At 44.9% G+C, this 15,126-nt stretch overlaps 1 protein-coding gene across 2 annotated transcripts in view; it reads right to left on the bottom strand.

The window, feature by feature from the left end:
* VCL (vinculin) overlaps positions 1-15,126 on the bottom strand; it is a 126,298-nt gene that overhangs the window by 30,105 nt on the left and 81,067 nt on the right. For both annotated transcript variants that reach the window (XM_056113486.1, XM_056113485.1), the window contains exons 6-8: positions 13,809-13,969; positions 3,977-4,067; positions 3,054-3,201 (exon numbers count right to left, since the gene is read on the bottom strand). In XM_056113486.1, coding sequence (XP_055969461.1) covers positions 3,054-3,201; positions 3,977-4,067; positions 13,809-13,969 — 400 coding nt within the window. The remainder of the gene's footprint in view (positions 1-3,053; positions 3,202-3,976; positions 4,068-13,808; positions 13,970-15,126) is intronic.

The raw sequence follows: 15,126 nt of genomic DNA, 5'->3' as shown, positions 1-15,126 counted from the left end.
CTCAGAGGATTATATGTAGCACTGGGGATTGAACTCGGGTCAGCTGTGTGCAGGGCAAGTGTGTTACCTCCTGTACTCTCTCCCAGTCTCCAAATTTGCCATATTTTCACAAGTTCGGATTTTTTAAAATCCATCAAGTCTGATCAACTTTATGGATTGGAAGATGGAATTGCTGATCTTCCAAATCAGAACTTTGAATTTTTAGAACCCCAAAACTTTGCTTTTCCTAATAAGTAGTATGGAAATGCCTGTCCTATATCTATGCCCTTTAAAAATTCATCTCTATTTTTTATCTTCATCAAACTTGAGATAATAAACTCTATATCCAAGCATGTGAAAGTTAGGTACATTTGGGGGTGAGGCAGGGACACATCTGCAGCGCTGGGGATTGAACTCTGGTCTCATGAGTGCAAAGCAAATGCTACAGCCTTCAAACCAGCCTCTCTCCCACCCAAAAAAACACAAACTTATCACCTGTTCCTGAGGTCTCCCTTTTATACAGAAGAGAATGACAATCTTTTAGAAATCATACTCTTTGTAACTAAATTTGCTCTAGTCCTTCAAATCGAGAACTCAGGAAGAGAACACATTTTGGCATAAAAGTCTAAGTGTGAAAAGTAAAAATATTTACAAGCTCCATAACTTTTCACACAACAGTGAAGTTTAATGAGTCACATGATGAGAAGAATTGGGATATATTTTTGACAGCCTAGAAATACTCGGTTTGGAAGTCTATTGTTGTGAAAATGGTGACTTGGTTTCAGCCACTAAAACATTAAGTACCTGGACAGAATATAAGAACAGGTGACAGGGAGAGAACTTTCTAGTCTTCCATTGTGAAAAAATATTGCAGCCTTCAGGGCTGGAGCGATAGCACAGTGGTAGGTCATCTGTCTTGCGTGTGACCAACCCGACCGACCCAGGTTCAATTTCTCCGCCCCTCTCGGAGAGCCCAGCAAGCTACTTAGAGTAGCTCGCCTGCACAGCAAAGCCTGGCAAGCTCCCCATGACATATTTGATATGCCAAACACAGTAACAACAAGTCTCACAATGGAGACGTTACTGGGCCCACTAGAGCAAATCGATGAACAACAGGAGGACAATGACAGTGACAGTGACAGTGGGGGTGGGAAGTAGGCCTTCAGCCGTTAGTCACTGCCTTGGCCTTTTCTCTCTCTAGATTAATGGCCAACACGATACAGGAATGACCTCATTCTCCTGCTCAAATTCATCTTTCTCTAAACACATACAATTGTGTATTTGCAAATTCCAAGTGAAAACTGTCTACCACACTGTGAGAAAGCTGCAGACAAAGGAGCCAGCAGTGAAAAGGTAAGAGAGCCAAAATTCTTGTCAAACTGCAGAGCATTTGTCTGAATGGGAACAGAACCTCTTCTTGTTCTTTCTATAAAGTTTGTCATGCGCACGGCAGAGTTTCGAAACCGCCTTGCAGCCAGAGCAAATGGCCCAGCAAGGTCAGTGGGATTGCACTGGTCTGTGCTGGTCCTTCTTCCCTTTGAAACACTTTACCTGAAGACCCAGTGCCATGGTCAGCCCATGACATTCTGCAGATCATACACACTACCGCATGTTTATATGGATCTTTTTAGGGGAGATTAAGAGTGCTCATCAGGTTACAGAAAATGAACTAAGGCCAAAAAAAAAAAAAACCAAAAAAAGTCAAGAACCACTAATTCAGGGGCCAGAGATAGCCCATGAGACAGGGTACTTGCCAAGTGAGATCTGGTTTGAATCCCAGAACCATCTACAGTCCCCTGAGTACCACCAGGGGTCCCTCCTGAGCACACAGCCAGGCACAGGCCCTGAGCATCGCTGGGTGTGGCCCCCGCAATGATCCGCCTCAAAAAAGAACCATTACTTTAAGAAGTGTATTTGGCAGGGAGGACAGGAACACCAGGGATGTGACTCAGGGTGGACCAACTATCTTACAAGTGGCCCTGGGTTCCATTCCTAGCAACACTTGGTCCTCTGAGCACCACCAGCAGTGATGCCTTGAACACAAAGATGAGAGTAGCTGTAGGGAACACAGGGTGTGCCCCCCCCAACACACACAAAAGTAATTTTTATTGTTGTTGTTGTTGGGGGGTCACTCAAGTCTATTATGTCAATGGTAGAACAGATGTAATGGTATGTGGCATGTCAGAGGTGTTTCTGAGCCTGTTTGTATGGAAATTCCAGGTATTCCAATTATCTCAAGATGTATTAAGACATTATGGAAGCAAAATTAAACTCTACCTCTACCTACACAGCTATCTCATCATTCCTAAATTCTTCTATCTGTTCTAAAAGAGACCCTTGCCCAGAAAAACAATAATCTTTCAGAATTTCACTAATTCACTGAGTTCTAAATAGACCTACACTGTACTGAGTTTTCTCAGAAGCTTACTATCATATTCAGACGAGAGGGGAGTGGTGGAGTTCTCAGAGTCAAGATTTGGGCAGGTAGAAAAAATTATGAAACCAAATGAATAATAATAAAATAGGAATGCAAAAGTTCTGAGCAATGACCATCTTAGAGGAACTGATTAGCTTTCAAATTTCAGGGCCCCACCAGCAGGACTAGGTGGGTGTGGGTGGGGGCGTCTGCTTGCAGCGGAGACCTGTGCATGCAGGAATCCAACCCAGCCTCCCCCATGCAAGCATGCGCTCAGCCCTTGAGTATCTCTCCAGCCCTAACTGACTTCTGTGCATGAGATGAAATCATTCCACTGCTGGACACTGCTTCTCTCTAGCCATCCTTCATAACAGATCTGCCCGGCTTCCCTGACTTGTCAGAAGCCTATGACCAGTGATTTCTTAAAGTACCCTACTTCTATTTAAGCTTTAGATCTACACCTTTACGAGCACAGCACAGGAAGGACAAGTGCGCGTTAATCTTGAAACAAAGAACAGACCGGGAAATCGGCGTGGCCTGTTCGCCGAGGACAACTGAGGACAGTGAGCAGAGCCTTGCTTGCCCACTCACTCCAGCAGTGAGCCCCATCTCTCTCTCTGTCACCTCGCACTGCTTGGGGAGATCACAGGCACTTTACCTGGCTCGGAGGTCAGCCACTTGATCGGTCATCTGCCCCAGCATTTTGCAAGTTCCGAGGATCTCCCTGCGCTCTTTGCCTGCGCAGAGCTCACCAACTTTCCCAGCTTCATCTAAGATCTGTCTGATGGCCTGCTCGCCAGCATCCCCTGAAAGAGACAGAGATTCAATATCGACACTGTTGACATCTTAATTATTTAGAGAGAGGCTTTGCAGGTCATTTCCTTCGTGAAGGAACGGGTGATTTTCAATGACAGTGAATAATAGAACACAATACACCCGATAGCCAACAGCCAGGCGGTGCCCTTTACAACCAGAGACAGTGTTAAGAAACACCCTCGGAACTGGAGCCATCTGGAGATAATAAGTAGCTCATGGTATGAATATGGGTGATGAAAACAGGCTCCAACAGTCCCAATTTCATGGGACTTAGCATCTCTAACTCCCCTTAGGCTTTTCACGTTCATTCCAATATTAGTCTAAACCTGAATAAATATTAGGTTAGAAAATCCATAAACCTTAGCTCAATAACCTATTTGGGTCTTAGCCTTCTATAAGTCCACTTTGCTTTCTAATTCTTACTGGCATTGTCATGTAATCTGCTTAATGAGGTACTCTGTGGCTAGAAATGGCAACCTGCCCAACGGGAACTAGACTAGCTTTTACTCAAAATGATTAACTTTCAGGGAAAGGGGAACCAAGAAGTTGGCCAAGTACGCCCGAGTCAGCTTAGTCTCTGCCTTCCTGACGAAAACTGACAGTTCTTCATCCTTCACCCTGTTCTTCATCCTTTCAAGGAGCAGTCAGTCATCCGTCAGTCAGAACTGCCAGAAGGGGCCAGGTGTCCAAAGGCAGCAGAATCAGCTCAGGAACATGACACGACGGGATAGCTCTATCGTCTAATCGGGAGGAGGAGAGGGTTACCTGGGGAGGCGCCGGGGTCACGGAGCCACCCTTTGGCCTGGTTCAGTTTGGAGTCTATGGAGGCCAATGCTCTCTTCATGGCTTCAGTGTCCTTGTAAAGAAAGGTGCCGGATTATTTTCTTTGCAAAGACTCAGATTTTTGAGTTAAAGTCACAGCATTAACATACAATTGCTCAGAGAGTCCTCCAACAACAGCCTTAAAAATGTTCTCATCACACCATAATGCTTATTTCTGTCCAAATGCAGCCTCTGCATGCAACTCTTTCATGAATTCCATTCTGGTCCCTGGCCTACGTACTGCTAAGCTGCAGACACTGGGGGAACTGCTCAAGCCAAGAGATGTTTAGTGTTTCCAGCAGGAAGAAGCCCTGTTGTCACATGCCTCATTCCCAGCCTTTCCATCAGGCCCATTCACCCTGGCGGCTCTGGCAAAGCCCTCCCGGCTCCGGGAAGCCCTTATTAGCATGTGGTGCCACAAATCACAGCGCTTTTACATCTTGTTTTGAAATACACTGGATGATGTTCAACTACAATTAAGCTGAAAAACTCGAAATTACTAGTTGAACAAAAACGTTCAATGTACTAAATTACTAAAACGTAATAGATGAGAAGAGCGCTTCCTGGCTCTCCCGGGCACTCCTCAGTTCCCTTACCCACCCCCACGACCTGGAAGAAGAGGCGGGGTAAAATAAGTAGGTCTCTATTTTTTATTTACAGCCAGCAGTCAGGAAATACATGATAAATTCCCCCAGTTAATAGCCAAGACTGAAACAACAAACTGATTTTTTAAATATGTAGTTTTTTAAATATTAAAAAAAAGGCAGTAAACAACTTAACAAATACCCCTGGATCCATTTTCACAAGCAACAAACTGACAGTCTTTTTTTTTTAACTCTGCAAGATCCAGTGTTTTCTATTTTTATTTATTTTTAGCTAATTAGAGTTTAGAATGTACAACTGTGTCAACACTGGGGCTCCTGTTTAATACCTTAAAGCCTAACCCCCTTTAGCCACAGGGGACAGACTCCTAGAGAGTCCGTCCATTAAGGCAGAGGCAACCTCTGAAATCCTAGACAATGTTCTAAATCCCAAACTTGGCTCAATTTACTGCCGAGCAGCTGAGCAAGGCAGGTGTTTTGCAGACGTTGTACTGCCAATCTTCCACGCGGGGGCACCAGGAGCCCCTCTACTTACTTTAAACAAGCCCCAGCTTTAGCACAGATCTGCGCTGGGAGTGAGCACAATTACGAAGCACAGAACTCTCTTTAGGAAGCTGAGCACCTAAGGCTCTACACAGCACCCTCTTCTTAGTCACAGCAACTAAAGAGAAATGAACTGAAGACTTGGGGAAGGGGTGCAGGGAGTGCAGTTTTATTGTCAAGTTAGACTGACTGTAGTACCTGTAAGAGGATCTAGAAATCCACTTAGAGTGGCATTTGGATGGGGCGGGGTGGGGGGGTGGTTTCTGGGTTACCCACCCAGCAATGCTCAGGGGTTGTTCCTGGCTCTGAATTCAGGAATTACTACTGGCAGTACTCAGAGGACCATATGGGATGCTGGGGATCAAATTCGGGTCAGCTGCACGTAAGGCAAATGCCTTACCTGCTATACTATGACTACGGCCCCCAAAGTGGGAATTTGTAAGTATTATGATTCTCAGATGATTTAAATATCTATTCATCCATCTTTCTCTACATCCATCTGTATAGAAAACCTTGACTTCAAAAGTACATGAAAATCAAGTTCAGCCTAACTGCAAATTAGCAAGGCCTAAATCAATACTGCGGGGAGGGGAGGGGGAGGGAGAGGAGGGGCACAGCTGGCATGCTCAGGGGTTACTTCTGGCTCTGCACTCAGGAATCACTCCTGGTGGTGCTCGGAAAACATACGGGATGCCAGGGACTTAACCCAAGCTGGCTGCATGCAAGGCAAACCCTTACCTGACGTACTATCTCTCTGGCCCCAATTTACACAAACTTTTCTTTATTTTGGGGGGGATTTCTTTTGGGATCATCCACCCGGCAATCTCAGGGGTGATCCCTGGTTCTGCACTAAGGGATCACTCCTGGCAGTGCTCAGGGCCCATATAGAAGCCAGGGATTGAATCTGGGTCAGCTGCATGCAAGGCAAATGCCCTGCCCATGGAACTATCACTCCAACCCCTATTTCATGTATTTTTAAAAAACGACCTCAGGCAACTTTAGAGCTAACACAAATTATAGACTTTGTCCAGATACAGATATAAAAAATAAGCCACAAGTCCTCATCAAGGAACAACATGCACTGAAGGGAAATTACATCCCTACAAAAATACTTAATTTTAAAAGTCTGCCAGCAATAATTTTTCTAACGTATTTTCAGCTTAAATAGACTTGGAACAAGGGCTCAAAGGGCAGGAGCGTGGTTTACATGAGCAAGACCCTGGTTCCATCCCGGCACATCATGGCCTGCTGACCATACGGGGCGTGGTCCTTGTGACCCCAGCACTGCTGGACCCAACTAGTGCTGCAAACCAGATAAACTATGACTGAGACACTGGGAGCATGGTCCTCACTCTCTCCGTCATCCACTCTGGAAATTATGAGGGAGGTCGCCGAAAAGCATCTGAGCCAGAGAGATAGTTAACTGGACTGAGAGAATCTTGGTGCGCAGAAGGCCCAGACTCAATGTCCTGCGCACCGCTGGGAGTGATGTCTGAGCGCCAAGCAGGGAGTACCCCAGCATACTGCTGGGTGTGCGCCTCCCCCCAAACAAACAAACTCATTTGCTGTGTTTCAAAAGAATAATTTTTTGTTTTGTTTTTTGCTTGGGGACAACCCCGGTGGTACTCGGGGACTATCCCTTGCCCAGGGCTTGGGTCCCAGCGGTACTCAGGGACACGTGGTTCCAGATATAAAACCTGGGTTCCCCACATGCAAAGCAGGTGCAAAATCCTTTGAGCTATACTGCTAATCCTTCATTTCCTTCAAAACGAAAGCAAGAAATTAAAAAAAAAAATCCAGTGTCTGTTCTAGCATAAAGGCTACCAGTGAGAAAAATAATGTTGATCACTTCCTGTCCTAATTGAGGATTTCCTGCATGTTAAGTTTTATCTTAGGCAGTTTCCCCCTCCTTACTTCATTGAAATTCAAATTTAATATAATTTAATTTATTAAATTCAGAAACAGGGGAGCAGGCTTAGAAACTCTATTTGACCCCAGATATGTTGAAACCAAGCCTCATTATTTTATAACCGATGAAACTCAAGAATATTTTTTCTTTTACCCAAAGAGAATTGGCAAAGAATCTAATAATCTTCCATAATAGTCAGCAAATCTCTGCTTTGTCAGTTCTGGCTTTGGTTACAACCACTGAAAGTATGGTAAGTATGCTCAGAAATCAAGCCCATAACCGTCATTAGCCTAAATGACTGCCTCTTCTCTACTGCCCTCACTGGCTCTGCAGTATTCAATGTCATCAAAAATCACTGCTATTTCTTTATCCCTATTAAAATTCAACAGTCACAAAAAGGCAAGTGCCTGGATCTCCAAAAACAAGGAATTTAGTCCTAAATGGAAGATTAAATATCAAGCAGTTTTATATCATTTGCTCCTATATAGAATCATGACAAATTTGGAATAAAGCAACATTTTTTAATGAAAATTTCAACAAATTACTGAAGATTTCAATAGCATGGATTTTGCATTAATTAATAGGGAACTAAAGGTCACTGAAAAGGTCACCCTCACATTCTCTCTAAAATAGGGCTGTGGTCACTAGTCATTTAAACACAATACATTTTACTTTATTTTGGCTTTGGGGGCTCAAGGCTTAGTCCTGGCTCTGTGCTCAGTGATCACTTCTGGTGGGCTTGCGTGATCATATGGGTAGGGTCAAACCCAGTTTGGCCACGTGTATTGTGCTCCAACCTGTAGACACAATTCGTTTTAATATCCTATCTATTAAAAACAAAAATGTCTGCAGGAATAGATAATTTGGTCTCCTAAGAATTTCACCTGTATTTTGGAAAGGCAGGATTCATTATGGAATTGACAGATACAAGAAGTTTGCTAACACTGAATGTGATACAAACACATTTACCAAATAACTAGAAATAGAAATCTATTACGAGATATATTTACAGAGATTAAAAATAATCGTAGTATCAGCACAAAGCTTTTAGATAAACCTTTTCAGGTAAGTGTAAGTATCCAGACTACAATCTATGTATAAATAGGCAATGGAAGCCTACGCCTTCCTAAATTATCTTTGTAAATCTCAAATTAGGGAAAGAGAAACATTTCCACCAATCTCCTTTATTCATAGTTTTTTAAAGAGTAGGTGTAAGAAAGAAAGACCAGACATGGGCGTGCAGTGTTGGGACAGCTGGCAGGAGCTGGTTCCCTCCCCACTGTGATCTCTGCGACCACAGAACTTGGGTTTTAAATGAAAAACAAGCAAATAAAAAAAAAAAAAAACACAACCCATAATGCTTATGCTTTTGCTTTGGAACTCTCCCCCACATACCACCAGGTGCAAGGATAATCTTAAAGAACTTTTTTGCATGCTTTCCCAGGAACTGAAAACACTTCTGAAATTTAATATAGTTAGACTTATACCCAACGAACACTAAGTGATTCTGAAAATCACTGAGCTCCTTCAAAGACCATGAGAAGGAACTGCAGCTGAACAACTGAGCACTGCAATCACAGTTCCTGAAAATGCTATGGAGGGGAACAGATCCTTTACTGTTCTCACCAACTTCATTCCCCATTCTTCCCTCTTCATTCTACATTCTACTCCCAGTCACATTTCCACCCCAAATCAATGAATTATTTTTGGAAGGGTTTTGGGTTTGGGTTTTTCTGTGGGATTTTTTTGTTTGTCTTTTGCAGGGTGGGTAGGTGGAAGGTATTTGGAGCTACACCCAACAGTGCTCAGGGTTGACTCCAGTCTCTGTGCTCAGGGAATCACTCCTACTGTAGCTCAGGTTGGGGGATCATATGGGGTACTGGGGATTGAACCCACGTCAGCATGTGCAAGGCAAGAGTCCTGCCCACAGTACTATTGCTCTGGCATCCAAATCAATGTTTAAACAAAGGTGTTTCTAGAAAGAATAGAGTGAGCAGTGAAAAAAGATCTTACAAACTCCATTTAACCAAGGAGAGATCATGACACAGCTCTAACCCATCAGCTCCTCTTCTCTAAGAATAGCTTCCCAGCGCTCAGAATCTGTACTTCCTAAGAGCATTTCAGAGGGGCCAACTGAGAGAGCACTTGGGTGTGAGAGAAATTCCATTTCTGTCTGAGGCTTTCCACGGTGGAGAGGGGAGAGTTAAAATCTGAATGCCTGCATTGATAATCTACATCAAACTCCAGAGATGAATCTATCACTAAAATGAAAGCGCTAAATAAAACACTTTCAGCTGCTAAAATAAAAGACAGGGCCATTAAAACTCACGAGGGTCAGAGAGATAGCACAGAGGGTAAGGCACTTGCCTTGCACGCGGCTGACCTGGGTTCAGAATCCGGCACCACACACGGTCCCCCGAGCAGCCAGGAGTGATCCCTGGAGGGCAGCGCCAGCGTAAGATCTGAACACGGCTGGTGAGGCCCACCCACTGCCACCCACCCCTCAAAAACTCACTTACAAACTTCTTTTCTAAAATGCTGACTGGGGGCGGGGGGAGGGTAAACGAGCTAGGTGTGTTGGGGTGCTCCCGGGAGTGTTTGGGGACCTGGAACAGAATAGAGCATGAGCTCAGTCCACTGAGTTCTCTCTCCAGCCCTTCAAAAGGGTTGAGATGAAAATGAACTCCAAAAATCCCAATGGTCTGCAAAACAGAGGCAAGGAGTAAAGGGCTGCACGCCCCAGTCCATGACCTGGGCAAGGCCTCTGAGGTCATCACTGTGCTGACCCATGGTCAGCCCAGGCGCACGGTGGAAGGCCCAGGATAGGAACTGATTCAGAGCAACAGTGTCTCGTGGCTCCGAGGTGCAGTCTCTGGAGTGCCTTCATTCAGAAGGGCAAAGAGTCTCGGTAGTGAACTGCTCCTCTAACGTTTTTACTTAACTTCCTCTTAATTTCCAACATGCATCAAGATAAAAGTAATATGCACATGCAGGGAAAAAAAGAACTAAAGATAGATTGCTCCATTTATGAAAGGTCGAAAGAGAACTGTGTTTAAAAAATTCTTTAATTTTATGATGGAGTCCCAGGAGAAAGGCCAATTTAATTTAATTTAATTTAATTTTTGGCTTGGTTTTTTTTTTTTTTTTTGGCTTTTTGGGTCACACCTGGCGATGCTCAGCTCTGCACTCAGGAATCACTCCTGGCAGTGCTCAGGGGACCATATAGGATGCTGGGAATCAAACCCGGGTCGGCCACGTGCAAGGCAAACGCCATACCCGCTGTGCTATCTCTCCAGCCCCTTGGCTTGGTTTTTGCGCCACAACAAAATGTGATGCTCAGGGCTTACTCCTGGCCCTGAGCTCAGGAATTGCTCCCAGCAGGGCATGCACCATTCGATTGGGCAGATTGCTCACAACCAGCTTCTACGTGCTCATAGGACTTGCACTCATGGCCGCAGTGCTCACATATTTTAAGTTGCAGTGCTTCCCTGGGGTTTGCAGTTGTGGTTATCCGAGAGAAGCAACAAACTTGGGTTCAGCGCTGGGGATCCCATGCAGCTGTACCCCAGAACCATACTCAACATATGTGGCAATATCAGCTTGTGAGGCAGGTACTTTTCATAAGCCATCCCTCTTGGCCCCCCCACTCCCAAGAAGGGAAACACTTTGCCTTTAAAAATAAAATAAAATATGTCTAAGTCAAACTACTTTGAGCATTTAAAATCCTGCCATTTCAATGTAGGTAGAAAAGGTAAGACAACTGGTTCTGACATTGCCTCTTTTTTTTTTTTTTTTTTTTTTTTGGTTTTTGGGAGGCAGGGGAGCACACCTGGCAATGCTCACCTGGCCTGAGTTCAGGGATCATTCCCGGGGTGCCCCCGCAGGGACCATACAGGATGCCAGGAATTGAACCCAGGTGGGCCAAGTACAAGGCAAGCACCCTACCCACTATACAGTTTCTCCAGCCCTTGTATTGCCTCTTAAAAAGCCTAATTTATTTGGAAGACACGCTTTTACCAAGAATTTTTTTCCACTTACTTTCTTCCCCCACTTTTCCAGGAGAAAACTGCATCAATGGGGAAGCATGAAATAAGTATGGTAAGACAAAGTTAATGTTTCAGTTGGTAGGAGCAAGAGAAGGTGAACGATACCGCATATATTGAATAGAATGGGAACCCAGTATTCAGACAGAACTGAGGTCCAATACATTACAGATGAGCTATGAAAGTAAACAATGCTACTAGACTGAAAAATAAACTAACCCCCAGGAAGCAATTTCCATTTTCCAGGTAAGGACTCTTTGTGAGCACGCTTATAACCCATAAATAGAATCACTGCTCTCCGCCATCAGGGGAGCGAGCGCGGGGGGATGGCCTGACGGTGAAACTCACTGGCTCCATGGCTTTCGAGCACTTCGATGTTTGAACCAGACAGAAGTACAACAAAAGCAAAAGCCAGCTTAAAGGTACACTCCTTACACGTTCTGTCTGGGGTTTCTTCAGGCCGAACTTATTTTCTTTACTTTCTTTTATTCTGATTGTCTTGCATCTTCCTACATCTGCTTCCTTCTACGTCTGCATAAAACTGAGACAGCTATAGGATGGGAAACAGTGGGGACCAGGTCTACTTCCTTTTTCATATCTTCTTGAGTCTTAAAAAATCTCAATCCTTTCCCTCCCTTTTTTTTCCCTAAAGCTGCAGCTCTCAATGGCTCTTGCACCAAACTAAGCTCAATAACAGGGGTTTGCTAAATTGTGGGCACTTTGCCCCTCAGAGAAACCCGAAAGTAACAATGTCTACACCCCTCCGTATTCTCATTTCTCAACTTCTCGAAGTCAAGGAGAGAAAATAAGGAAGGTGTCTAGGGCGGGGGACCCTGAGGTCACAGAGAACTACGGCTGCTTCTCAACGGAGCACCATGGCAGCCGCTGGGGGAAGCCAGGAGAAACCACAGCTACGTCACATGTCCCTCCTGATGCTGAAGCTGGGGCGACTGTGAAGCAGGGGGCCCCCGTTTAATAATCTAACCTACCCATTTTCCTTACGGCTCAAAACCTCAAGGACGTATCTCCAAAAGCAAAACTCCAGAGTCTGCAAAGGAAACCGGCAGGAGAGGCAAAGACAGGGCATGAGCTGCGGCTGCGAGTTTCCTCTCCTGCGAGCGGGACCCGTGGGGACGGCAGGGCTCGCCCGGGGACGGAGAACCTGCTCCCTCAATGAAGCCACTTGGAATAAGATCAGCCTGACACTGTTCACAAGGACCTGCTCACACAGACACAAGCGCCTCCCCGCCCCCAACGTAGAAAGCCTGACATTCCAGCAGACTCTCCCCTCTGCTTCCCACCCAGACACCTCAACAGTCCGCCCCGCACCACACCCCAGGTCAGTCACACTCGGATGCGATCCCACCAGCACACAGCAGAAGGCACAGCACGGCACAGGAAAAACCTCAGGGACATGCTTTGGCTCTTTTTTTAAAGCTGAAAAGAAACTAGCGGGCAGGAGGAAGCTTACCTTCTAAATGCGAGATAAAAGAATGAAACACACAAAGAGACCAACAAGAACAACAACAACAAAAAAAAGATGCATAAAAGAAGTCATCAAGGGAAGCAAAAGCAATCAAATATGCAAACGCCAAAGTAAATAGCAGGATCTTTAGTTATTTTAACAGAGAGATTTAAAACAGTCTTAGAACTTGCTGAAGAGCTTTGGGGCTTGTATACAACTTCACAGTTAACATAAGCTGATTTCTCCCGTTGACTGTGCGTGTTTTCCGGCTGGTGGCCTAGGGGCCAGCTTTGACCTTACCTGAGAGAGGTCCTGACAGATAAGAATGAAAGCTTTGTAACTTTTCCCACAGTGATTCAATAAATAAATACAAAAATAAACAAATAAATAAATAAATAAAAATAAGCCCCCAAAAAAGGGCCATTCTGGGTACCGACTTGTCGGAAGGTTCTAAAGGTTTTTGGTCACCCGGGGGGAAGCCTGATCACAGAGACTCCGTGTGTGCTCTGTCTCCCCTCCATTGCCTGTACCTGGGAGACTCCTGGGAGCATGAGCCCACGTGTCTCTGAGCCCCTCAGTCATTAGAGGGTGAGAAGCCGATCAGAGCAGCAACAACCTCCGGGTACTGGGACGGATCCCCCAGCCCTCTCCGATTCCATGGAGAAATTCTGGGCCGAAGGTAACGGGACCCTTCAAACTAACTGGCCCATGTGAAAACTAATCTTTAAGTGAAGCTTTCCTCAGGGAAATGGAATGATGAAGGAACACACCGAGAACTTTCCTCTGGAGACTTGTCTAGGGCCAAAGATCGGGAAAGGAAAAGTTTGCCCATGAAATTCAGTCGCAGGCATACTCTGTATCTTGGTCACTTAGCAACAGCCGCCCACATGAAAGGCTGGGCTGCCCCCCAAGGGAGGGTAGACCACACCAGAATTCCACACCAGCCCTTCCAATGAGACTGTAGTCAGAGAAAAAACTCTAGCGCAGCCTCCAACTAACATTCACCCCACAGGCCTGCTTATTTGTTCTACCTTGGAGTAAAGGAGATTTGCAAGAACAGCCCATAACCCATAAAAACAAAAGGAAGGAAAAACTGCTTTCATAATCTCTGAGTAATCTCAAGCTACACCCAATGACAAGATAAAACGTGAGCCCGTCAAGCCCGGGAAGGGAGAGGGGAGACTGTGCTAATTTCCCCACCAGGAACCCTTACCTTGCTGGCCCACGCATCTTCATCCCAAGATGTGAGCTGCAACACCCGGATGATCTCATTGATTTCAGTACTCATCTTTTCTACAGTAAAATTGCGATTTTTCAAAGCTTCTTCTATCCCTTGGTTTTTTGAGTTTTTAGTTGTTACAAAAATCTTCATAGCTATAAAAATAAACACATGATCAAAAATTTAGTTTGGGATTTGCACTTGCATAGAACAATTTTTGGAGGGTGGAGGGGTCCCCCCTGGGTGGTGCTCAGGGCTTAGTCCTGGCTCTGGACTCAGGGTCATGCTAGCAGGCTCAGGGAACTATATGAGGTCTCAGGGATTGACCACAGGTTGCCACATGCAAGCACCCTACCCACTGTCCTATCACTCCGGCCCCTGCATACAACAATTTTCACACAAGACGTTTCACACTTTAAACACATTTGGGGCTTGTAAGGTCTTTAAAAGAGTGTGACAAATACTGAAAGTTAGCCAGAAAAGCTCCAATATCAGCAACCTTCACTGTGAAAAAAACTCAAGGTACAAAATACAAACACGAGATGATCAAGGAACAACTTTAACATATATATACCAGTTATCTACAATCACAAAATATCAAAAAGTCTTCTAAAACAGTTGTCCTCGTCCCAACACTTAATGGGACACGGTGAAAACAGGAAATCTATGTGGAGCACCCTAGTATCTTTACTCCTAGTGACGTATATACCAAAATGCCGAGTTTATCTTCAAGCATTTCTTTCAACATGTAGCAGAGACTAACTCTCAACAGTAATAAATAATATGGATCTGTGCCAGAGAGACAGCATTGAGTTCAGCACTTGCTTTGCTCATAGCTGACTCAGATCTGATCCCCAGCACCCAAAATGGTTCCCTGGGATTACCGGGACTGAGTCCCAAATACAGCTGGGTGTGGCCCCAAAAAACAAGAACAAAAACTAGAATATGGAACATTGGAGGAAGAGAGTACCTTCCCATAAAATAATCTGAAAATGGAAAACAAAGATCAATCAAGAGAAATGCATTACTCATCTTGGAAAGAAATCCTCCTCTCATAGAACAGTTTGCCCCCAAAACATACCATGGAGATTAGAAAACTCTACAAAACATTTTCCTTTTCAAGTTCATGGAAGGGCTTTCTTTTTTTTTTCTTGCTTTTTTCTTGGGGGGGGGGAGAGGGGATTACACCCAGCGAAGCTCAGAGGTTACACTCAGGAATTACTCCCACTCAGGAATTATTCCTGGTGGTGCTTGGGGGACCATATGGGATGCGGGGATCAAACCCGGGTCAGCCACATGCAAGGCAAATGCT

The sequence above is a fragment of the Sorex fumeus genome, unplaced genomic scaffold (assembly GCF_029834395.1).
Source record: "Sorex fumeus unplaced genomic scaffold, SorFum_2.1 ptg000020l, whole genome shotgun sequence".
Classification (NCBI taxonomy): domain Eukaryota; kingdom Metazoa; phylum Chordata; class Mammalia; order Eulipotyphla; family Soricidae; genus Sorex; species Sorex fumeus.
Note: the sequence above shows the minus strand (reverse complement) of the source record. Positions and strands in the feature narration are given on the sequence as shown.